At 40.6% G+C, this 25,538-nt stretch overlaps 1 protein-coding gene across 1 annotated transcript in view; it reads left to right on the forward strand.

Moving 5' to 3' along the window:
* Positions 1–25,538, forward strand: part of GUCY2F (guanylate cyclase 2F, retinal) — a 98,750-nt gene that overhangs the window by 33,248 nt on the left and 39,964 nt on the right. Inside the window, exons 4-8 of the mRNA XM_060137287.1 lie at positions 7,658–8,012; positions 9,387–9,471; positions 13,489–13,585; positions 17,595–17,726; positions 22,999–23,088. Of these exons, the coding sequence (XP_059993270.1) occupies positions 7,658–8,012; positions 9,387–9,471; positions 13,489–13,585; positions 17,595–17,726; positions 22,999–23,088 (759 nt within the window). The remainder of the gene's footprint in view (positions 1–7,657; positions 8,013–9,386; positions 9,472–13,488; positions 13,586–17,594; positions 17,727–22,998; positions 23,089–25,538) is intronic.

Consider the following 25,538-nt stretch of genomic DNA (forward strand, 5'->3'; position numbering starts at 1 on the left):
AAATATATAAATCTAGGTTAAAAATTATTTTCTATTAGCACTTTGAAGACATGGCACATTGTCTTCTTATTTCCACCGTAGGTGTTGAGAACTCCAATGTCTTTCTTATTCCTGATCCTTTGAAGCAACCTGTTTTCACTCCTCCTTATCTCCCTTGGAAACTTTTAAGGTTAACTCTTTATTCCTGAAGTAATGAAATTTCATGATTATGTTTGGGTCTTTGACATGTATTATGCTGTGTATTTGGTGGGACCTTTCAATCTAGAAGCTCATTCTGCCTAGAAAATTTTCTTATGTTATTTTTTTTGATAATTTCCTCAACAACATTGTCTTTGCTCTTTCTGAAAATATTATTAGTTGGATAGAAGATTGCCTGGGTTGATTTTTTAATTGTATTATTAGTTCTCTTGTATCACCCATATCTTTGTTTTAAGCTTTTCTTCCTTGAAGAATCCCTCAAGTTTGTGTTCTGACACTTTTACTGATTAAAAAAATTTTGCTGCTATCATATTTTTAAGTTGCAATAATTGATTATAGTTGTTTGATTATTCTATTTTTATAGCATCCTGTTTTTGAATATGGTATTTTCTCATATTTCTCTGAAGATATTCATTATAATTTCTTTGAAGTTTTCTTCTGCTCTTTGTGTTTCCCTCAGTTCCTAATTTTTCATGCTTCTTTGTCTTGGTCTTTCTATTTAATCTTGGAAGCTTTCCTTAAATGTCTGATGATCCTGGCTATCTGTATGTTTTTAAGAGTGAAGCTTTAAAAGGAGAATTTGAAAGTGTATGTACATGTTGGTTATGTTGACCTGTAGGCTTTAGTATAGTGCAATTGGCTTGCCAGCTGTTGTATTTTTTTTTCCCCCAATACCTGTAGATCTTGCCTCTTGAGCCAGTCACTTTCTTCAGAGAAGAATGTTTCAACCTCCTTCCTGGGAGTTGTAATCCTGGTTGTCACTATTCTAGGAGCCATGTTGGGGGAAGTAGACTGGGATTCTCATCATTAAGTATGAAGACTTTAACTTCATCGCTCTTTTTTTATGGCCCACCTCACTCTCACTGTCATTTGGGTCAAGTGTCCCAGCTCTAGAGCTGCTCTGAATCAGTTTAACCTGTTTCCTGCAGAGATCTGGTTCTCCTTAGTACAAGTGGGGTGGCAGAAGTCTAACTGCTCCTTACACAGACATCCAAAGCCATCCCTCTTTCGTGCTCTGCCTAACCTCCACTTCTGTACATAGTGCCTCTAATTCCTAAGTCTTTCCAGGATTCACAGGGAGCAAATGTGCTTGCTGCTTACCAATATTCCCCTCTTCAGATACTTAGATTTAATCACCCTCCACTCTGCTAAATCAGTTACCACTCCTGTAGCAGCCTTCTCTCTTCATATTCTGTGGTCAAGATTATACTTGTCTTCTAGTGCCATTAGATATGGTGGTTTATTGTTTCTGTTTCTTGTTCTCCTTGTTGTTTGGGAGTGATGTTTGAGAGGAGGAAGAGAGTGAAGGAAAAAAGTCTTGATTTTGCTATCATTAATCGGGAAGTCATGAAAGGAAAAAAAGAAGTTACAAAAGGTATATATGATATTCTTTTATTGGTGGGTTTAATGACAGTCCATGAATTAACTTAGCATTTATTTATTAAGCTCAGATATAACATGGTAGTTAAGAGCATGGGCTCTGAAGACAGACTGCTGTAAACTTACTTAAGCTCTCTGTATCTTCTTTTCATTATTTTTAGATTGGGAATAATAATAGTACCTACCTCATAGAGTTGTTGTGAGGATTAAATAAGTTAATACACATAAAGAGCTTGCCTGGCACCTAATGATTCCTCAATAAATGTTTTTCATTATTATTGTTAATGTTGTTATTTTTATTATGATGATGGCCTTGGCACTCTGCTGGTGATATAATGGAAAACAAAATAGAAGCAAGATCTTTCCTCCAGTGAAGGGGAACGTTTTACCATTTCAGGGTGCTAAGGACACTGGGTCCAAAACTGGCACTCTATTACATATTTGTGACAAATTCACGACTGAGACAAGGGTCTTGAACACTAATTTCCATGATGATATTACCAGAGCCCTGTGTTCCTCTTCTTAAATGCAAACAATAGCAGCTATCACGTAGTCAGTGATTATTCTGCACCAGGTAGTTTATGTAAATGATTCCATTGAATCCTCAGACCAAGCCTACAAATTAGGTATTATCAACTCCATTTTATGGATGATGAAACTGAGGCTCAAGGTAACTTGTCCAAGGTCATACAGCTGGCAAGTGGCAGAGCTGGGATTCCAACCTAAGTCTACTATCTGAAGTAATACAACCTGACCATTTAACCACACATTAGCCTTTAAAAAAAATTACATCGTGTCCCATGTCTAGTGCTTTACTCAAAGTAACATTGCTAAGTGACTAATACTTTGATTTGAATGGGTATTTGATTTGAATGGGTATTTGATTTGAATGGGTATTTGATTTGAATGGATTGTTTTCCTCTGATATAGGAGGTGATAGGGCTTTATGAGGACCTGTGAAAAGAGAAAAATAAATCAGAATGGAGAGATTGCGGGGGTGGGACATCAGTGAAAAACTTCCTAATTTGGTCTCAGCATGATTGGGCAAGGATTATCACTTTGTACCTTTATATTTTGGCACAAAAAGACTTCTGAAATAAGATTTTAGTTCCTGCATTCTTCTCTTTCATTGTATTCCCAATGCTTGTTTTCAATGAAATTCTATTGGCTACAAATGCATATTGCTAGAACACACATTTTGGATATTTTTTTCCAAATGTGGCCTTATTTGGCTAAGCAAAAGAAATCCTCTGGATTTCTCAGCCAGTCTGGGGGACCTTAAGCTCCTACACCTATTGTTTTCCATTACCATAAGTATGGGTGCTTGGCAGGGGGATGCTAGGCCGAAGGCGATGTGGTTAGGACTGGAACATTCCAGGATGGGGCCCACTAGACAGGTTGTCAGAAAAGCTTGCCTGCAGCTCACAGTGGCTACAATTGTCTTTGTACTGCATTCTATGTAAAAGAAGAGTGTTATCTTCATGAGTATCATCATATCAAACAGATTAGGCTATTAGACATTTTTTGGCTAAGTCCAAGGGTTGAGATCATGCATTATTGGAGGTACCACCTTTAATAACAAGAATTCAATTACCCTTTGGCTTCTTGGTCTCTGTAGGCACGTGGCTTTTTGTTCAAAGGTGATGTTGCCATTTTGTCCTTCAAGTGGTGTTTTCCAAGCCAGGTGTTTTAATGTACACTTCCAAGGACAAAGTTCTTTGGAAATCCGTTTTGTGTCCTTTAAGCACAGTAAATCTGAACTGATGATAGTCAACTTGATGACACCATGAACCATTAAACTGAACAAATTCAAATATCACTGCTCCTGATCCAGACCTTGTTCTCTTGGATACAAGCTCCAAAAATGCCTAGGGTAGAGCTAGCTAAAGTCACTGAATAATAATGAAAGATAAGTTTCAATTATCATTCATTTATTCACAATTCATTCGTTCATTCAGGCTCAGGTCTATACAGCACTCCAAACCAATAGACTGAGTAATCAGTGGTTTCACCATTCTGGCCTGTGATATAACAAGGCCATCTGCCCGACAGAAGGTCTTGCCAATCCTGTCTTGCTTCTTTAGAACCTAGTCAGAAACCAAGACAGAGGGTTGTAAAGAGTGTCCTTACTTTCCTTGTCCAATCCTCTATCTCTTTTTCTCATTATTTGCAGCAGTTGCAACTATAGAGCTTTTGTTACCAACGCTAACAGAGTATGCCTTTGGCTTATGGGAAGGGGCAATTACCATTGCTGAAAGGCACAGCAGGTAAAATGGCAACACAAACCAGCTAGAACACAAATCTAAGGCCTCACAGCAAGAGTGGGGCATAGTGACAACCCCTCTTTTGCAACCAAATGCTGTTGCTACAGCTATGTTCTTTCCTAGCTTCAAGTCCCCCTACCATACTTCTGTGGCTCTGCGCGCGCACGTGCGCGCACGCGTGTGTACACGTGCATGTGTGTGTATGTGTGTGGTATGTGGTGGAGGCTGGAGAATCCTGAAGAACAAGCTTCAGGTTTCATTCATCTTGGGGAGTTGCTGTCAGTCAGCTCTAGCAGGGGTCAATCCGAGAGCACCAAGGGCAGCATAGGCTGGCCAGCTGAAAACTCTGTGCGATGGGTCAGCTCAGAGGTGAGGATGATGTTTTTAAGCGTTTTAATCTTTGCTTTTCGTTGTAGGTTAGATGCAGTCCCTTTCCCAGAAGGCTCTGTGCCTTTCAAAACAGAATACTAGCATTCTCCCTGCTCTCAGGGTCTTGCTGCCCTGTGGTTTTTTACTCATTTGTTTTACTAGTATTGATTTTATACTCTACCTTCCAGCCTTCACTTATCGTCATAACCTACCAAAGCCCCAGTAAACAGGCAGACTCTTGCAGCAATCCTAAATACAATTAAATGGATCATCTGAGAACGTCAGGAAGGGGAGTTAGTAAAAACCCCTGAAGGGACCTCAGTGTGTGCTAGGCAACTAAGTGTGGATGCCATGGTGGCAGCACATGTCATCCATTCACCATGCCTATATCTATAGTGTGTGTTAAAGCAGGGTGGTGAAGGGAGATCATTGGAATAGAACTCAGGAGACTGAGATGTTGATTTCTGCTCTGCTATTAGATGCTCTGTTACTGGGGCAAGGTCTTTGGCCTGAACAACTGGAAGAATGGAGTAGCTTTTAACAAAAATGGGAAAAACTCATAAATGGAGCACGAAGATTTGGGGTAAAGATCAGGAGTTTGATTCTGGGTACACTGAAACTTAATATTGTAGAGATACCAAGTAAGCAGTTGACTATATGACTGGAATTTAGGAAACAGGTCATAACTGGAAGTGTAAACCTGACATTTATGGCATAGAGTGGTATTTAAAGCCATGAGAGCAGATGAGATCACCAAGGGAGTGAGTGTAGATAGAGAGGAGGACCAAGGACTGAGCTGTGCGGCACGCCAATGTTAAAAGATCAGAGAAATTAAGAAGAAACTATAAACAAACCAAACAAAAAAGTCTGCAAGCTAAATTTGCTCCCTGGACTAGATCAAGATTTGGGAAGTTTCACAGGAGTTTAGAACTAGAAGAGACCACGGAGAACATCTATTTCAACCAAGAATGCTAAAATAAACTAAGAACCAAGAGACTTGGGTTCTAGTCCTGATTTTATGCCTAGGTGAGTGACCATGACCACTGCAGGACATCTGATCCTGTCCCAAATATCCATAAGACATTTGGTCCACACCAAAAAGTCCTTGATATTTGGTCTTGACCAAAACTTCCATCAACATTTGGTCCATAAGACATTTGGTCCAGGCCAAAAGGTCCTTGATATTTGGTCCTCTCCAAAACCATTTGGCATGGACCAAATATGCTCATGGACATTTTGGGTAGGACCAGATTTCCAGGACCTTTTGATGTGGACCAAATGTCTTATGGACATTTTGGATAGGACTAAATATGACCAAATCTCAAGGACATTTTGGCATGGACCAAAATCTTATGACTATTTTGGACAGGACTAAGTGTTTGCTAATCGACCTTGACAAATCACTTAACTTCTTTGGGTCTCTCTTTCATATCTAGGAAGTAAGATCGCTAGACCAGATGACTCCCAAGGTTTAGACATTCATGATTCTATATCCTCATTTTAGAGAGGAAGAAACTGAAGTCCAGAGAGAGGGAATAAGTAACTCGCCCAACATACTGGCATTAGGAAAAGACCTCAGGCCAGTGTGTCTTCTTCTATACTGTTGGTCTTGAACCCTGTATGAATATTAGAATCCCTGGGGAGCTTTTCATAATACTGATTACTGGGTTCCTAACCTAAAGTGTCTCATTTTGTTGGCTGGGTTGTGTTTGGCGTTAGTATTTTTGACATTCCTCAGGTAATGTGCAGCCAGGGTTGAAAACCCTCTGCTCTACATTTACAAGGCATGGCAGTGTTTTGCTAGCTGCTACACCACTCTGCATCTTGACTTGTATTTCTAACACAAAAATGATTCACTCAATTTTAAACCCTTTTATTCAGATGCAGATTGTTACAGGAGGATAGCTTTCTAGACCTTATGAAACCAAAGTAGCAAGTATCAGCTTTCCCTGAAGCTCAGTAAAATGGCATCACCATAGCTTTCTTGAACTCCATCCTAGAAGTGAAATGTGAAAAGCCACGAAGCCATGGCCAGTGTGGGAGGAAGCATGGAGGGATCATTTGCTCTTCTTCCCCACCTTTTTGGAAAAAGAATACAAGGTTTGTTCCAAAAATAAACTTACCAGGTTAATGAGCAGGGTATCAGACACAGGACACAAATGCTGTTGCTTTTACCATATTTATATGAGAGGAAGAGTCATGCTGTCCATTGTAGCAGCCTTGTTGCTTTACAGTGGCTTCTCACCAAAGCTTTGCCACTTTGCACAGCAATAGGATATGGGATTTCTTGATTAAAACCTACTCTCTCTATACACAACATTTGGCTCTGTATTTGTGGGTGTGTGTGTCAGTGTGCATGTCTGCATGTGTATAAGTTGGGGTATATGTTTAAAACTGTATTCTAGTGTTCACTTTCTCTGGGGAGCACGTGTCTAGGAGAATAGCCTTTTTTTTTTGCGGTACGCCGGCCTCTCACTGTTGTGGCCTCTCCCGTTGCGGAGCACAGGCTCCGGACGCACAGGCTCAGCGGCCACGGCTCACGGACCCAGCCGCTCCGCGGCATGTGGGTTCTTCCCGGACCGGGGCACGAACCCGTGTCCCCTGCATCGGCAGGCAGACTCTCAACCACTGCGCCCCCAGTGAAGCCCGAGAATAGCCATTTTGAACTAAGTCGGGACACAGACCTGGACTGTAGAGACACATTATTTATAGTCTTACCACATACACCTACCACTCTAGTAGTGCCAACCAAACAATTTTACTGGGTTTCCCTGGTGGCGCAGTGGTTGAGAGTCCGCCTGGCGATGCAGGGGGCACATGTTCGTGTCCCGGTCCGGGAAGATCCCACATGCCGCGGAGCGGCTGGGCCCGTGAGCCATGGACACTGAGCCTGTGCATCCGGAGCCTGTTGCTCCGCAACGGGAGAGGCCACCACAGTGAGAGGCCTGCGTACCGCGCAAAAAAAAAAAAAAAAAAAGATTTTACGGTGCGTAATGCGCTAGTAATTAACCTGGTCAATTTCCTTTGCATGCCTCTTGTCTAAAAAAAGATTTTACCGTGCATAATGCACTAGTAATTAACCTGGTCAATTTCCTTTGCGTGCCTCTTGTCTATTTCATACTTATTTTTTTAATGCCCTTTATAACTCTAAATCACTATCTTAGTTTAGGAGCATAAAAATATATTGTGTATGACTTGGTTTGCTCATAAAATTGTCATATTTGATATATTTAAAGATGTGAAGTCCTGGGGGAGAAAAACAGAAAAAATTCAGGGGAGAAACCAAGCAAGTCCTGAGAAACAATTTTTTTTTTTTTTCCTCTGGGTCTTCATAGCTCACCTCCACTCAGACGTGCAGCCCTTAATAATGAACACAGGCTTGGAATACACTCTGAGATTGCTCTAGGGTGACTAGGGCTCAAGATAATTGTAATTTTTAAAACTAGGTTTCACCGTTGTTTGGAACCATCTACAATTCAATTTACTTTATTGCACAAGCCATGAATAATGCTATGAAAGAAAATGGACGGGCTAGCGCTGCCAGCCTGGTTCAGCATTCCAGAAACATGCAGTTCTATGGATTCAACCAGTTGATAAGGACAGATTCAAATGGAAATGGAATTTCAGAATATGTAATCCTGGACACCAACTGGAAAGAATGGGAACTCCACAGTACTTACACTGTGGACATGGAAACAGAGCTCCTACGATTCAGAGAGACCCCAATTCACTTCCCTGGTGGCAGGCCCCCTCAAGCAGATGCAAAATGCTGGTTTGCAGAAGGGAAGATCTGCCAAGGAGGTAAGGAATGGAAAATCAATGGTAGTCAGTTTGGCTCAGCTTGGGTTACAGGGAACCTCTTTAGGAGGAGGCATATTTTAATATTGGGACACTCGTAGAATCAATCATTTGCATTTAGGTGACATAAACATCTTGGCACTCTACATAGTTAATTTAAAATAATAAGGACCATGATAGGTACTTTGCAGCCTTAAATAACCATCCACAATTTAAAAGCCCCCCCCCTACCTGTTTTTAAAAGGATCCCACTCCCAAAGAGGTTTTTCTAATAAGAGGAAGGCATGATGCTTTTTCTTGGTCTTTTGTAGGCTGTGATCTGTGACTGTTCCCCCTGCTAGAAAATTCACCTGTCCTTCCTTTGATGTATCCAAATCCTTTCAATCAGGTTCCACCACAGAAATACCATTTTCCACCCTCTCCTCTCTGAACTCCCCTTGAACTAAAAGTCTGTACCTCACAGCTTAGCACAAAATTGCTTTTCAGTTGTTTCTTGTGTATTGATTGTGTCTCTTCCTCCCAAATGGACTGCTCCTTGAGGGCAGGGACCAGAGCTAATAATTCTTATACCCTCCAACCACCCAACACAGTTGGCATCCCTTGAATACTTGCATTTGATTGACTGATGGAACTCCTCTAGTTTGTGGAAGAGGGGAAACTCCATCCAATCTCTGAGAGCCAGAGGGGAAATTTGGAAGGATCTATACTATTCCTATGCAAGTGTACCCCACACCCTTCTAAAACCAAATGCATCTATTTGAAATAGACTTCAACTTCTATTTTGTTTTAGCATGACATACCCAGCTATCTCTTTACTTGCCTCATCATATATTTCCCTCTGAAATCTTAGTAATCTATCCAAATACTTAGATTTTACAGAGGACAATTTACATCCTAGTGAAAACACTAATTATCAAAAACAGACTTACCCTTGAAGGACAAGTGTTACGTTTTTCATCTATAACTCACGAGGTCTATGGGCTCAGGTGAATTAAAAAGGTCTTTTATTTTATGAAGCCAACATAATACCCTTTGCAGATGAGATAATATATTTATTCTCAAGAACTCTATTGCTGTCCAACTTAAAGTACTCAAAGTTTTCCATTCGTGGACTTTTTTTCTCCAAAGAAACACCCGGGTCAGCCTTAATTCATGTGATTTGTTATTGGCAGAGTGGTGAGTGGTTTTGCTTCAAAACAGTGAAATTGCTTTCTGTGTCCATAAAGTCAACAAGACAGACTGTGCTGGAGAAAAATAGAATTAAGTTAGGTAGGTGTAGCTTGATTTTAGAGTCACCAGAAAGCACGAGGAGTCACTCAGTGGTGCCCTTTATTTACAGCCTCTTTCTGATGCCATTCTCCCTCTTCCTCTCTGCAGGCATCGACCCTGCCTTTGCTGTGATGGTCTGCCTTGCCTTGCTTATAGCCCTGCTATCTATTAATGGATTTGCTTACTTTATAAGGTACATTTTTTCTTTTTGTATGTAAAAACACAAGCCCATTATAGCCTTGTTAATATTGATTTCTGGGAAGTCATGTTGCAGTACAATTGCCTCATTACATGACCCACTGATTTTCTTTTTTCCGTAGTGATTTACCATCCCCACCGGCCCATTTAGAGTGAAGTGTTTTCATGATGCCAAGAATAACTTCCTCAGCTGTGTTGTCAGTGTTGTCCCCTGTGAGTAGATCTGGCTGTCAACACTATTGTGAAATAAGGGAACTAACACTTTAGGGCCTGCCTACTCCCTAGCTGTGCTCCCTTTTCCACTGGCAGAGTCTCCTATAACCACTTCCTTCCTCAAATGGTATGGACTGGTAGGTATGGACTGGGATATTTTAACAAGTTCCAAGAATTAGGCAGACTTTGGCTAGAATCTAAGATTTAGGAATAATGGTATTAATTCACAGGACTGTAGTGGGGATTAAATAAACTGAAGCGAGTATTGTACCTAGAACAATAGCTGACTCACAGTAGGTGCTCAAGAAACAGTAAATCTCATCTGCTTCCCAAGCACGTGGGACTCTCCTGCTGATTGTTGGGAGCCCAGGATCCTCACTTCGACAGTAATCTCTTTTGCCCAGGGTATCATATTCCAGATTTTTACTGTCCTTCTTCCTTGGACAAAAACTATCCTAGCTGATGATCAACATCATCAAGTCCTTGTTTTTCTCCCTCAGATCATCTAATACATGACCAACTACTCTGATGAACTAATTCAGGATCAGGGATAAATGGCTGAAGATGGCTTAATATGACATCCCTTTCTTATAATCTTTGCATTTTAACAGTTGGATCCTCCCCACATTAGGATGATTTGGGAAAAATGAAAAATGAAATCAGCCATACCCCTCCCACTTTACCCTTTCCACCCTGCGAACCACACCTTTGTTATCTCTTTGTGGGTGGTCCTAACAACAATATGACAAGAACTTGGTAGGGAACGGAGCGGAGCTATTTTGGAAAATTCCAAGAAGAAAAATGTCTAGAGTGTATTAAGTAGCTGTGTAAATTTTTTTTTTTTTTGTGCGATACGCGGGCCTCTCACTGTTGTGGCCTCTCCCGTCGCGGAGCACAGGCTCCGGACGCTCAGGCTCAGTGGCCATGGCTCACGGGCCCAGCCGCTCCGCGGCATGTGGGATCTTCCCGGACCGGGGCACGAACCAGTGTCCCCTGCATCGGCAGGCGGACTCTCAACCGCCACCAGGGAAGCCCCAGTAGCTGTGTAAATTTGGACAAGACACTAAATCTCTCTTGGCCAGAATTTTCTCAGTTGTAAAATGAAGGAATTGGATTAGATGATCTTTAAGAGCCCTTCCAGCTCTGATGTTCTAATGAGTCTGCAAAATCCTGGATTGAAACTATAACAGGTGTTACTCTTAGTGTTAGAATGTTAGCATCGCTATGAAAAACCACTATTATCCATCTCCCCAGTATTAGAAACTTGATAAAGCCACACAAAATAGTAGGTAGCTTATGCATTGTTAAAGCACACTTGATAAAGACAATAGTGTAGTTCAAAGGAAGTTTTTCTTTCAGTTTCTATGACTGTGACATATCTCTGCTCAGAACAGAAATTTAATGTCTTTAGCTGCTGCCAAAGAATGAAGTATTTAATTAACATCATGAGATACTTAGTGAAAATAAATGCCCTCCAATCAAAATCTTCCCCCTCTAGGGAGATTTGAAGAGTAATAGGCTCTGGTTCCCCAATGCCAAAAGATGCCATGGCAAGGTGGAAAATGGAATCACTTAGCTGTTTATTTGTCAGTCCCCCCCCACTCTCCCCCAAATGACTGATCTCACTGGTCTTTCCCATGGAATGGACTGGTTTTTTGGGCTTAGAGTGAGCCTAACCTGCAATTCTCAGGAAGGGAAGGAAAAAAAGAAAAAAAAGTCATGGGGGGGGGTTTGTTTGTATCTTGTGGGCCGAAGGGCAAAGAAGACTGGAGAGGAAAATGATTGGAGAGGAAAATGAGTGAGACAATTGGTACTTCAAGTGGTCACAGAAAACTCAGAGGTGGGAGAGAGGCACATCATTTCCCAGAGTCACTTGGGCCTTGGTTCTTCAGTTAACAAAGCACAAAAGGTGCCCTCTCTCTGCTGCCTTCCTGCCTCTCGCTGCCCACCGCGGCTGCAATCAGAAGAGCTGAGCGGCTGATGAGTTTCTGTAATAGATGGTGATTACTTGCAGGAGAGTGGCTCTCTGTTCCTTCCTTTTCTCTGTGTTTTGATTGTTTAAGTTTTTTTCTTTCTTCAGAAAGAAAGACGTGCAAAGAACCCAACCACCCCAAAACAAAGGATTCTTTGAACTCCTCCTTTCTCCCTGCTCTGAACCAGATTGCCTCGCCTTTCTATAAAGCTCTCCCGTGCTCTGTAATACTAATGATGATAATGAAAATAATGAGCTCTTATACTTTCATAGTGCTTCGCGCTTTTCAGAGCACTTTCACATATATTATCTCATTTGATTTTCAAAACAACTCTATAAAGCGAGTAATGCAAGGACTATTATCTGGCGAGATAGATGAGGACACTGGGGCATGAAGAGGTTAAATTATTTATCCAAGGTAATCTGGCTAATTAATGACAGAATCTGGATTGAGAGTCCAGTATTTTTTCTACTAGAGTGTATTCTGTAGCATGATTATTTTTACAGGTGTGCCTGTTTTAAGACAATTCACTGCACATATGAAATAGATAAGTTAGGGGGTGATGCTTTACTTTGCCAAAAGATTCATGTGCTCTACCCAAGAATTCACTACAGGGCTCTTTTAATTTTCTCTGCAGGGAAGCAGCTCCCACAGTGATAAGGGACATATTTGTTGGCAGACAATTAGAAACACATTAATTGTTTGTTTACAAATCAGTAGAATCACTGAGAAAAACTGTCTGGGTTGCCGGTACTTAAAGCTACAGTGACACTGTAGACTTCTTAGAGCAACTTGACAAAGCAGTTCCATTCAGTGGTTGTTTTCCCCATTCTGGCTGTCGGCTTTAATAGATTCCACAGGGTGACCATTACGGGGTTATGGAAAAAGTGAAGCCAAACTGTAGCTATCAGAGCCCCCAAGACAAAACAGAACAAAACAACCACACGGACTAATCCAAGGTTCCCTTCAGGTCCTCAGGTTGCTCAGTTAGCTCAACTGAGGACCCACCTGGCTGTGTGGGTAGACATCATAAACTCCTATGTGTCTAGTAATTGATCTGTAAGAAATAATTGCATTCACCGCAAATTAATGGACATGTTTGGAGAGAATCAGGTTTAAACTGTGAGACAAGACTCTTTAAACAAGAGACCAATTCAGTCAAAGGAAAAAAAACTCAGTCAGCCCACTTGTTTGGAATCATGTAGACAAAGCAACCAACTGATTGAATTTTTCCACTTTTCAACCTGTTGCTTTGGCAACGTACAGATGCAACTTTGCAAGACAAGTGGTCTGTGGGCAGAAATCTGGGCCCACAGCCAGACACCAAGGATTCAAGTCCCAGCTCTGCCTCAGGCTATGGAATCTCACATAATTTGCTTAATTTTGTTTTGTTTCTTTAATGTGTTTTTTTGTATTTATAAAATGGAGATTAATGATTCTTGGCCTTGGTATTATCAGAATATATACTATGGCATATGAGAAAAGTTGTTGAGTTCTTTAAAAGTATTCAGAGGTGTTGTTTTGAATGTACCCTTGATGTGGAATCACTGTTGTATGAGTCTGAGATACCATCCCCATGCAGCGCTTTCCCTTTTGATACCTCTTTAATAGCATTTTCACTTTTCTCTTTTGGTCTTTGTAACATTGCAAGTTATGAGGACCAGGCTCGTTCTCTCTCTTTGCTGTGGATACTGTGGTAAACATCTATGTGTGGTTATTCTCCCAATTATCTTGTATATTTTTAAACTTCTATCATAGGGCAAATTTACCCCTGGTTTGCAAAACATCCAGCCCCCTGTGACCTTCTGATTGTATGCTTCTTTCAGACGTCGTATAAATAAAATCCAGTTGATTAAAGGACCCAACAGAATTCTACTGACTTTGGAGGATGTGACGTTTATCAACCCCCACTTTGGCAGTAAGGTAAGGAGCATCCCTTGCTCTTACTGCACGGCCCAAGCTGGTATCCACACGCCACAAGTGACTATTGGGCACTTGGCATGTAGCTAGCCTGAACTGAGATGTGCTGTAAGAGTAAAATACACGTTGGACTTAGAAGACAGTATAAATGTAAAATATCTCATTAAAAATTTAAAATATATTAATGACGTGTCAAAATGATAATACTTTAGATAATATTGGGTTAAATATATTACCAAAATTAACCTCACCTGTTTCTTCTTAGGTTTTTTAGTGTGACTACTAGAAAACTTAAAAGTACATATGTGGCTCATGTTACATTTCTATTGGATAGTGCTGTCTTAGTTTTGAGAAAGTGATGCAGTGCACTTTGAGCAATAGTGTAGCTTTGACTACATATAGCCCTTGTTTGTACATTTGGACTCAACATGTGATTGCTAGTTCCTCAATGGTGGAGGTACATCTTTTTTGTTTTAATGTTAGCCCGTAGCACCTGATGTGGTGCTGATAGTGTAATAGGTGCTCTTAAAAGTGGTGAATGAATCAACTAGTGAAAGAAAGTTAAGCGTCACCAGGGGTCCTCTTCTGATTGTGATTGTGTCGTAATTGGCTATTTTCACTGAGTGCCTGCCACTATGTCCTGGCCTTGGGCTAGGCTTTGTAAGAGATAGCATGTAGTCCCTGCCTTCATGGAGATTACAGTCAAGTCAGAGAGACAAATCATACCATACGAGTCGGTAGATGCCATATTGCACAAAGGACACTAGAAATACGGTAGAACTTAAGAGGAGATAGATCAGTGGAGGAAGGCTTCTTAGAGACCCACCACCGAATCTGGGTCTTAAAGAAGGCGGGAGAGGATTTGTCTAGGTCCCAGGTCACAAACTGGTAACCACTTTTGTCTGACATTTATGGTTTAAAAAAATTGTAGCCAGAATTGTGAGATTATACATAAAAACCTGGATTTCTGGATGTTCTTTATAGGTTGGAAGATCTATCAACTTTGGGCATCATTGTGGCAACTGGCTGAAACTCTTCAGTAGTTGCCATTTTGGGAAGAATTTGCAAAAACGGTGTCTGCAGTTTGACACAGTTCCCATCACTCTCTATTGTCTTAATACTCAACTTAATTCATCAATTTATATTACCTGCCTCGCCCCTATAGGCCTCCTATAGGCAGAGAAAACAGCACAAACAAGAGCTTGGAAAAGAAAATGTGTAGGGAAGAGTTTTGTCCAATGCAGCTAGTAGTAGGAGACTGTGCCTCTTTGTGCCCAGTATATGTGGTCAGAATAAAGACATTAGTCTTTGCAAATTCTAGTATGGTGGTGGCAGGGCATAGGGAGAGGATTCCCACACCTCACATTGTTCTTATGTGCTATTCACTTTTGCTACACCAGCATACCAGATCTGAGAATTAATTATCTCTGTGACGGAACTGATCACTTGCCTAAATGTGACACTAAAAGGTATGCTTTAACTAGTTGGCTGGGTGAGAGTGGATTTACATGATAATACCCTGTGCATTTGGAATCAAATGAAAAGTTCAGCTGTTTGCTTTAAGTCTCAATTACAACCCTAACTCTTACTTGTTTAAATCACCAGATCCTTTTGTAAGGTTGATATCATGTTCCTGGAAATGTATTGCTGAATGCCAAAATGATCACTGTGGCTGAAAGCTACGTTCTACCCTTATGCCATCAAGACTTATTGATGTTAGTCTCTATTTTTGAAGCCACCAGAGGACACTGGAACTCAAGTGGTGGAATTTGTCTGGATTTGTCATATTCAATATAACTAGATGTTTGGGGTCTAAAGTGTCAAAACAATAAACATAGCTCAATTTTGGACTGAATTAGCCTCTCCTTTTTATAGGCCTTGCAGTAGTCCAGTAAATATAAAACCTCCTCCACCTATGCCTTCTCTCTTTCCTACTGAGACACAAAATATATTTGGGTTTCATACCAGTTCTCACAAAATCACCATAAATAGCAGAATAGTGCTACCTTCAGATGAGCAAAGTGCCCAAGGTTTTAAAATCTTGTTCATGATAATAGATCTTTTCTTTTACTTGTGCATGAATTCTGACATAATGAGAGTTAAAAAAAAACAATCATCACCACTTCTCACCATATGAGTGATAAAAATTAATAGCAACAGGGATAGATAGCCTTACAGGGCTGCTTCTTCTTCTTCTTCTTCTTCATCATCTTCTTCTTCTTCTTCTTCTCCTCCTTCTTTCTTTGCTATATTGGCCCAGGTGGAAAGGAATGGCATTACCTAGAAGAACATAGCCCTTGGCCTCCAGATCCTTTGTGGCACTTGGCTTGTATCATGGGTTCTTATGGAAGAAGATAAGGGGAGCATATATTTTCCTTAACTGCTGTGTAGTCACAAACTTGCAGCTGGCTGTGTCTAATCAGTCAAGAAGCCAAGGCAAGAATTCCATCCAAATGGAATGTCTGAAAGTGTAAACTCTTGGTGAATAAAAAATTAATTCAGTCTAGAAAAATTGGCAGGTCAGTAGAAGTCAGGTCAGGAAAGGAAGTTTTTAGAAGAAAGTGAAGCTGAAGCCCAAATATATGTGGATTTTGGCAGATTCTCTTGCTTTCTCCTTTGCCCTTCATGGAGAGGTTTATATCTCAATATACAGATCTAGGTGCTCCTGCTGAGATATGAAAATAAAGAATGAAAGGGAAGTGGATTCCTCTCTGGCCTTGCTCTGTTGAGGAGAGTTCAGGTTGATGCAAGGGATATGTGAAGAGTCGTTTTCCACCTTGTCTGAATTTTGAGCTGTTGGGACTTCAACACATTAGGGGCTAAGTATAGTTTACTATTGCCTTGGAGCTTTGTGATTGTCTTGTCTTGGTAGAATGAACTGAACTCGGGGCTAAATCAACTGGTGATCTTCAGTTTATTAAAGACGGTTAAGGGCAGAGTGTGTGAAACTACTTAAGATTAATTTTTATTGGCAAGCAAGAGAGAAACAAAGCATGATGTGGTACAAAGAACACAAGACCGGAAACATAACATCTACATTCCTCTTCCAGTCCCTAAGTCCTTCTCTAGGTCTCTGTTTCTTCATTGTAAAATGAGAGTGTTGGAGTTGGTGGTGGGGAATGGCCTAGACAATACCAAATGTAACTGCTAACCCTGAATTGCTATAATTTTAAGAAAGGTGTATTTAGAGAAGTGGAGAAGGATATGAGGAACTTGTTGACTTATTATTTCTTCATATGAAGTACATCTGCTGGTTCAGTTGAAGATATTAAGTTCAGTTGAAGATGTTCAATTTTAAAAGTTAACACACATTGGAGATAACCCTTCCTTTTGTCATTCAACTGTACACTTCCTAGCCCTCTCTTATCAGACTTATGTGTACTAATTAACAAATAAAGGAATAAGAAATTTGGCCTATTTAAACATCAGACTTATAAATCATGGGCAGATGATCTTCTCACTCTCTACCATCTTATAGCTTTCTGAGATATCTTCTGCCATTAATCTTGCCTGCACAAAAAAGGATGCCATTCAAGATGGTATAACATAAAGAGCTAGGCCTAAGAGCCAGAACAGTGGGATTCTGTCCTAATTTTTCTATTGATTTTTTCCAAATGTTAGATTCTCATCTTTTTCTCATTTTTGTCTATAAAATGAGGGTCCCAAATTAAATTATGACAGACGTTCTTTCTTGTCCCCCAAAATCCATGGCTCTAATCTTCTCTAGGAGATGGAAATATCTGCAAAGCTTTGCCTTTCTTTTGTGGTATATGGAGGTGAATTGTGGTATACGGAGGTGAAGCACAGAACCAATCCTAGCATTAAAAAATGCTGGGGATAGGAAAAATTAATCAATCTCATGTTTATAGAGCTCAACTCATAGAGTTACTCGATTAGGAATTAAAAAAGAAAAAGCATACCACGTAAGCATAGTGTCTATACCATAGCTCAATGCTCTGTCCTTAATCACGATAATTTTGTTCATAAACTTTCTTTTCTAATCATTTCACAGAGAGGAAGTCGTGTCAGTGTAAGCTTCCAGATCACGTCGGAGGTCCAAAGTGGAAGGTACCCAAGGCTCTCCTTTTCTTCAGGGAGTCTAACTCCAGCTATCTATGAAAACTCCAACATAGCAATTTATGAGGTAGGATATCCAACAGCTATCTAATCTGCTGCCTTCTTGGGTTTTAAATTGAGGCAGTGACGTAGGACTTACTTAGTCTTTGTGCCAAAATATTGAGGCCTTTGGTAAGTCTTTCCTTTTGATAAGTTTTTTTGTCCATTATCCCCTTACAGACTTGTTTGGTTGACATTTTTGACGATGATTTTCCTCGGCAGCTAATCTACTTACTTCCAACTTCATTGATCTTTCAACACCATGTATTTACTATGAATGCAGAAAAAAGTTCGTGAGGCCCAAAGACTTAACCATGTCACTTATTCCAGAAGACATAGATATAATAATAGAAGAAATGACTTCTTGAGTGAACTGTTTGTGATGGGATGTCTAGAGACATGCTTATATAGAGTAAGGCTTGGGGCAAGCTCTTCCCTTCAAATACTGCTTGTTCTTCCTCTACCTGTTATTCTCTGATACTACTGAAATCTTTAAAAAATTATTCATTTCTTTCCTTTCCTCAGCCTGTACTTCCTCTTGCAGTAAAAGGTTACCTTCTGATGTCTGAAATAGAAATCCTTTTTATTTCACTTAAATTTCTGTCTTTCAAGCTTTAAGAGACCACCCCCCACCCCTTGTTCTAAGATACTGGAATTTGGCAACCAGAACAAATCTTGCATCAGTTAGAGAGACGGAACTGTTTCTTCTCAGCAGGAAAGAGTTAAGCAGGGGGTAAAAGGGAAACTAGACTGCCTTTCTATCCCTCCTAAGTAAGGCCTTCCCAGTATGGTTTCCTTGTTTTGTTTGAAGATACTCCCAAAAGCAGCAAACACTCTCAACTTCAATAGTAACTACAAAGAAAGTCCAAAACAGGCCAGAATGAGTTTTTAGGTTGTCCACCATTGGATTTTCCAAGTGAATGCTCTCCTTCATTGGATAAATAATTTATAGCTACATAAAAACACCAAGATTAGCGTGGCATATATTTTCTCAGTGTACCTGAAGTGTGTTGACTTAAATTTGGAGCAGGAAACCTCTGGATCTTGCCTTGAACTTAATTTAATCAAAGAGGAGATTTGATTCAAATGTAAACTTGAGGTATTGGGGAATTGACAGTTCTACTCTCTCAAAGACCAAAGGCAAGATAATCTCAAGATAATCTTCTGAATGTCAGATGGAATGGGGCTGATGGCTTTACAAATATATTGACATCTCTAAGATTCTGAAGTAAATCTCAATACCTATGGCAGTCTCTTGGTTTTTCATCTGTAAATTGAGGGGTTGAACTAAATTCTTAAACTTGGCTGTTCATTAGAATCTCTGTGGGAAACTTAAAAAAATACCTATGCCCAGGCATAGTAACTCTGATTCATTTGGTATGGGGTGGACCCAGGCATTGGTATTTCTTTTAAAAGTTCCCCTATATGTGCAGCCAGGGTTGAGAATTGCTGAACTAAGAGTAAGGCCTCTTCTGGCCCAGATATGCTATGAATCTCTGATTCTGTGGAAGAATTTATGTGTTTAATTGTGGTATGTTTTATTTGGTGGAGCTGGAAGGTGATAGTGTAGAATTAAGAAGGGAGAAAATAAACATCTGTATGTAATTGGCCTTTAAGAATTTGTCAGATATTTCCTCACTTTGGAAGGAAGCAGACAGTTGAGTTAGTTCCCATAATGCCTGTTGTTGGTCAGTCAGATCATGGGTGTTTCTGAACTGTGTAGGCCAAAGGAGGACTTTATCTGCACAAAAGGAAGGTGTTAGTGAGAATGATACCACGCCATGAGGTCAAGATTAGGCTGATGGCAGGGTGTAAAGGAAGACAGTTGAAGCTAGAAAACTGCCTAGCTAGAGCTAACGGGGACTCCGGGAGAGAGCGGTAGTCAATCGAATCAACAGACCAAAGAAAGAGGTCCAGTGTGCCTTCTGAAACAGCCCTCTATTAGGAGTGTTTTAAAGATTCATTATCTAGTTTCTGTTTAGAATAAACCGAATTTTCATAAGAATTTTTACTGGAAGGTGTGGAAGTTCCAGACAATGTGCCTGGAGTAGCAGATACCTAATAACAGAGGACAGGCTTCTTTAGGACATGCCATAACATTGTAATACACTGACACAGATTCACACTCTGTTGGGACACACAGATGCATAGCCTTCGGAACTGTACAGGAAAATCAGCCCTTATCTCAGAGATACTCTGTGAGATGTAAAAGGAAAGCCGGCTGAGCAGACTGCTGGGGAAAGAGCAATGACTGGCCGATGCAATGGGGACGTGTCGGGATCTGTTCTAATAGCCACAGTCTAGGGGAGAGGGGGTGAGGTGGGCAGTAGTGCAATCCTGACACACTCAGAGAGAACCCACTGAACTGATCCTCCCTTTTCATTCTCTGACTCCTTCTGTCCCTCAACCTCTCCCTGTGTTTTGCTCTTTGTCTCATTTCTGTCTCTCCCCCGCACACCCTCCCCATTCATCTCTCTTTTCCAGAGCCTTTTTTTCTATCTTCCCACCTTCTATATCCCATATAGCTCTCTCTCCACTCCTCTCCTTTGCACCAACCATCTTTTCTCTCTCATCACAGAATTGGATCATCAAAGCTGAAAAGGACCTTAGAAATCATCTAAGTTGTCCAGCTCTATCAGTGAGGAAACTGAGGCTCAGGTCAATGAGGTAGCTACCCTAAGACCACCCCTGAATTTGAGGCAAAGCCAGGTCTAGAACTTAATTCTCTCGACTCTTAGTTAATACAACAGGGCCTTAGTGCAAAACTGATGGACTTTAAATTACTTCTAAAAACTTTAGTGGATAGAGTTTGATGTTTCTTCCTCTTAATTAAAAAGTGAATGATGAGTGAAGTATTTTATCATTCTTTCTCTTAAAAGAAAAAACAAAACAAATAGTGCATGCACAGTAAAGATAAAACCGGTCCGTATCCTCCCTTTTCCTCATTACTCATAAAGTAGGATACACACAGACTTAATAAACATTTGCTTATAAAGTTCATGAGAATTGTTTAAATCTTGAAACAAACACACACAAATCCCCCAAACCAAAGAAAGCCCATGGGAGGAAAGAGCAACAAAGTGGGAGATGGAAGACCTTGGTTCTGTTACTACCTAACCTTCTGACCTTGGGCAAGTCATTTAATCTCTTCAGGCTTCAATTACTTTAAATATGAAGCCCTCAAATTTGGTGATTTGGGAGGAAAAAAAGCTCTGCTTAACTACTTGTAAAAGTTAATAAGCAAGAGAGAAAGCGGACCCGTATCTGCAATAGGGCGGACTCCAGGAAGAAGGTATTAGGCACTGGCTATAGGCAGAGTCAGGGCTGCCAGTACTGATATTCAGGCTGTACACTGCACAAGGGAACCACTTCTAAGAGGGTACTATTCACATTGTAGACATATAGTAACGTATATGAGAGTGGTGCAGGAGTGAGCAAAGAGATTCTGGCCTCTCAGCCTAGTTCTGGAATGAGGTAGCGGACCTGACAAAGAGGCCTTACCTGGCAGGCAGGGCTTGGTGGTACGCAGAATACTGAAGCTGCTAGTGGAGTGTTTTCCCTGGTGTCTGGAGGATGTATGAGTCAACGAGAGTGTGGTACATGCACAGATATATACAGCTGGGGCTGCTGCCCAACATCACAGGGCTGCCACAGGCTGCAAAATAATATTCTCACATTATTTTTTTACTTGAGGGAAAGCACCCTTTGCTAATTAGCACAAAGTTGCCATAGAAGCTAGCGGTGACCGTGCTCCATGTAATATAATTGCAAACGTGCTGGGAAGGCTTTACTATATATACATCAGTGTATAACCCACACATGGGCTGACTGTAAATTCCCAGTTAGAGTTCATTCTTTCAGATTAAACCTCAGCCTTTGATCCCTCTAAAGGGCAAAATCCTTTAGATTTTGTGGGGCCTTACAATGGGCCTTTCTAACCGGTTCCTAAGTGACTATGATGTAACTGGTCTAGGGCCCCACTCAGGGAATTGCTGGGCAAGGGACCAGGAAAGCTGCCTTTGGTACTTTGACCAATCTGCTACAGACAGGCACTGGTCCTGGACTACCTTTCTGAATTTTGTGGGCGTGAGCCTGGCTGGCACAGTTTTGTTCAGCTGCTGAAGGTCTCTAGAAGCCATTTCCTAGTTAAAGGGTTTTGAGCTCCTTGGCCAGAAGATACCCTCTAACACCCAGTACGGCGAGTAACTCAGATGCCTGCAGCTCCCATTATTAGCCTTTGCCTCCGGCTGGTCTCCAGATGTAGTGCCACAGCTGGATATATTCCATAATAAGAGAGTGGCTACACTCTCTTATTCTCGGAATTTGACTGTACAGAGCTCTCTGCTTTATTATCTCTACTTGATGACAAATTGGTGCAGCCTGAAATGGAATCTCCAGGCTATAGGTAATAGACGTGAAAGCACTTTGAAGAGGAGAGAGCGCTGTGCAAATGTAAGGCATTATTATTATTATTACAGAGAAAAAGGAATCTGTGTGTTGCTTTTTTCAGATTTGGGCTGGACAGAAACTAAATAGGGCTTGGTGACTGACGAATCCTTGAGGCTATGCACGTAGAAGAAAATTATCTATCAGGCACTGGCGTTAAAGTGAAGACAGTAAAATAATTGTTGTTTTTGACTTGACAGCAGCCTTAGAAATAGCTGTATTGTGCTTAAAAAGTCAGAAATAGACTTCTGAAAGAGTCTAGATTACTCTATTACTATGGTAGTACATTTGTACATCCAAATAAAAAATGTTTAATCGATGTTTAAGCGAATCAGTTTATGATTAAAGGCATAACAGGCTCCCAAAATGACCTGTCCCACAAGAGAAAAATGGATCAAGGTAAATGCAGGAAACATTTGCTGCACTACATCTCCTGCCCTACATCTCTCGACGTAGACGCCTCAAGGCAGTGAGAATTGCAACCACTAACCATCACCATTAATCGCAGGAAACCTGGTGCTACATCACTTAGCTATGAATGAGTGAAATGACCCGGGACTTTCTGCAGTTAGTTAAGGAAGTCGTTGCAGAGAGCAGTATCATTCCTTTGATGGCATCTGCATCCCTGCAATTGTTGCCCTGCTTTAGTTAATTGGAACTTTAAACTTTAACTTCTCTGTGTGACCTCCTTTTTAGCTCTGAATACAGAATGTCCATGGGGTGGAGGGTGAGGGAGGAGGAACAACGCTTGTTTAGGTTGATGGTCTAACTATAGACTCTTCATGTGGAAGGGACATTGCTCTAAAGCTGCTGGCAACTAAGGCTCACCAACAATCTTTACCTTTTCTTTCTAGGGTGATTGGGTGTGGCTGAAAAAGTTCCCCTCTGGAGATTTTGGAGACATTAAATCCATCAAATCAAGTGCAAGTGATATGTTTGAAATGGTATGAGAAACCCTCTCTTATATATATTCCCACTGAAACCACCAAGCGTTTCTCCAAAGTAACTAATACCAGCTGTTAGGAAGATCCTTTAACAGATCAGTGCAGGGAAACTATAGGGTAGCTACTGACTCATTACGACCGTATGATGCAATGGCAAAAGTATGGGCTCCGGAGTCAGAAAGACATGAAGGATTCACTTCTCAGCTCTACCACTTAAGAGATATATTAACTTGGAAAAGTCACCTAAACTCCCTGAGCTTTACTTTCCTTATTTGTAAAAGGAGTATATTAATGTCTACCTCCCAGGGTTGAGATAATACACGTAAAGCATCTTGCACATTTCCTGACATATAGCTTCTTCGTAAAATGGTAGGTATCTGATTATTATTAAGTACATATCCCATAATCATTCAAAATCTCCGTTTGCCAGGCCTGGAAAAGTCATCTGGTAATTTCTGTTTACATAAGAAAAATGGTGATTTCCCAATGCCACCAATTATATTAAAAAAGTCCTTGGGGGCTTCCCTGGTGGCGCAGTGGTTGATAGTCTGCCTGCCGATGGAGGGGACACGGGTTCGTGCCCCGGTCTGGGAAGATCCCACGTGCCGCGGAGCGGCTGGGCCTGTGAGCCATGGCTGCTGAGCCTGCGCGTCCGGAGCCTGTGCTCCACAACGGGAGAGGCCACGACAGTGAGAGGCCCGCATACCGCAAAAAAAAAAAAAAAAAAAGTCCTTGGATAGTTTGTTTAAGGAAGCAGTCTGTACATAAGGCAGAGATGATGATGCTTCCTCTCAAACCATTTAAAATTGACTCCTCCTTGAACTTTGAGTTCATAAAAGATTTACGGAGACTGTCTCTGGTTCCTTCAGACTCATGAAAGTGGGATTTCTAGAAGATAATGATATATTTCTTCACATTTATGAATCAGGCAAGTTCAAATCAATCCAATAGGTTTGAATGAGACACCTGCTACATCCAGACTGCTGTACAAGTGAGAAAACAAGGGAAATGGGGAAATGGAAGAGGTGCAGCCCATGAGGGACCCAATGTGCCTCATGGATCAGAATGAGATGTTAGGATTTGGTATTTCCCTTACATGTGGTTCTGATGCCTGGAGCTGAAGGAAAAATAATGAGAGATGAATCCAGAAGGGGTGACTAAGATCAGAGCTAGAATAAGCAGTCCCACACTGGTTTGATGATCTGGGATGCTAAACAGAGAGCTAGATCCAAAGTATGGAGCCAAACAACGCCAAACCTGGGGCAGCTGATAAACTAGAAGTACGGAAGTAAGAAGACCCAAGGTAGAGTGTGTCCATGATACCTTTTTTGGGTAATTTAAAATTTTGACATAATTTCAAACTTGCAGCAAAGCTGCAAGAATAATTCAAGGAACTACTGTATATCCTACCCAGATTCAGCAATTGTTTACATTTTTCCTAGTGCTTTTCATTCTCTATTTATAAATTTATGTACAGTCGGCCTTCAGAGTCCATGTGTTCTGCACCCCTTGATTCAACCAACTTCAGATTGGTTGAATCTGCAGCTGCAGAACCCACGGATACGGAGGGCCCACTGTACTATTTTATTTTATTTTTGTTTTTTTTAAGTTGACAAGTATTTATTACATTGTTTGATAACAACCAATATTATGTGTTAACTATTATTTTTTGAAAGGGTAAAATCATGATTCTCGCACAAATACAAAATGAATACATGTCAAAGGTTTTGTTTAAATCATTAAATATATAAGGGAATCAGGAAGATATTACAACCACTTCAAGGGAGAATTCAAAGTACTGCTGTATCATTTTATATAAGGGACTTCAACGTCCATGGAGTTTGGTATCCTCCTGGGTTTGGAATCAATCCCCAGTGGATACTGAGGGTTGACTATATATTCTTTTTTTCTCAACCATTTGAGAGTATGGTGTAGACATCATGCCATTTTACCTCTAAATACTTCAGTGTTTATTTCCTAAAAACAAAGACATTCTTGTATATAACTATGGTATAATCATCAAAATCAGAAAATTTAGCATTGATACAGTAATATTATCTAAACTACTGCTCATATTTTAATTTTATCATTAGTCATAATACATTATAGCTAATTTTTCCCTGGGCCAGCTTCCAATCCAAGTTTACACATCGTAGTTGGTTGTCATGTCTTTTTAGTTGCCTTTAATCTGAAACAGAGTCTCAGCTTTTTGTTGTTGTTGTTTTTCTTTATCTTGATATTTTTGGAAGAATTCAGCTGAGTTATTTTGTAGATGGTCCCTCAATTTGGGTGTTTTCCATGTTCTTCTGGTTAGATTTAGGTTATGCATCTTCAGCCAGAATGCTACAGAAGTGATGCAGTGTTCTTTTCAGTGCTTTGTATTAGGAAGCACATAATGTTGATTGTTCCATTATTAGTGATATTAACTCTTATTGCTTGGTTTAGGTGGT

Source organism: Lagenorhynchus albirostris, chromosome X (genome assembly GCF_949774975.1).
Source record: "Lagenorhynchus albirostris chromosome X, mLagAlb1.1, whole genome shotgun sequence".
NCBI lineage: Eukaryota > Metazoa > Chordata > Mammalia > Artiodactyla > Delphinidae > Lagenorhynchus > Lagenorhynchus albirostris.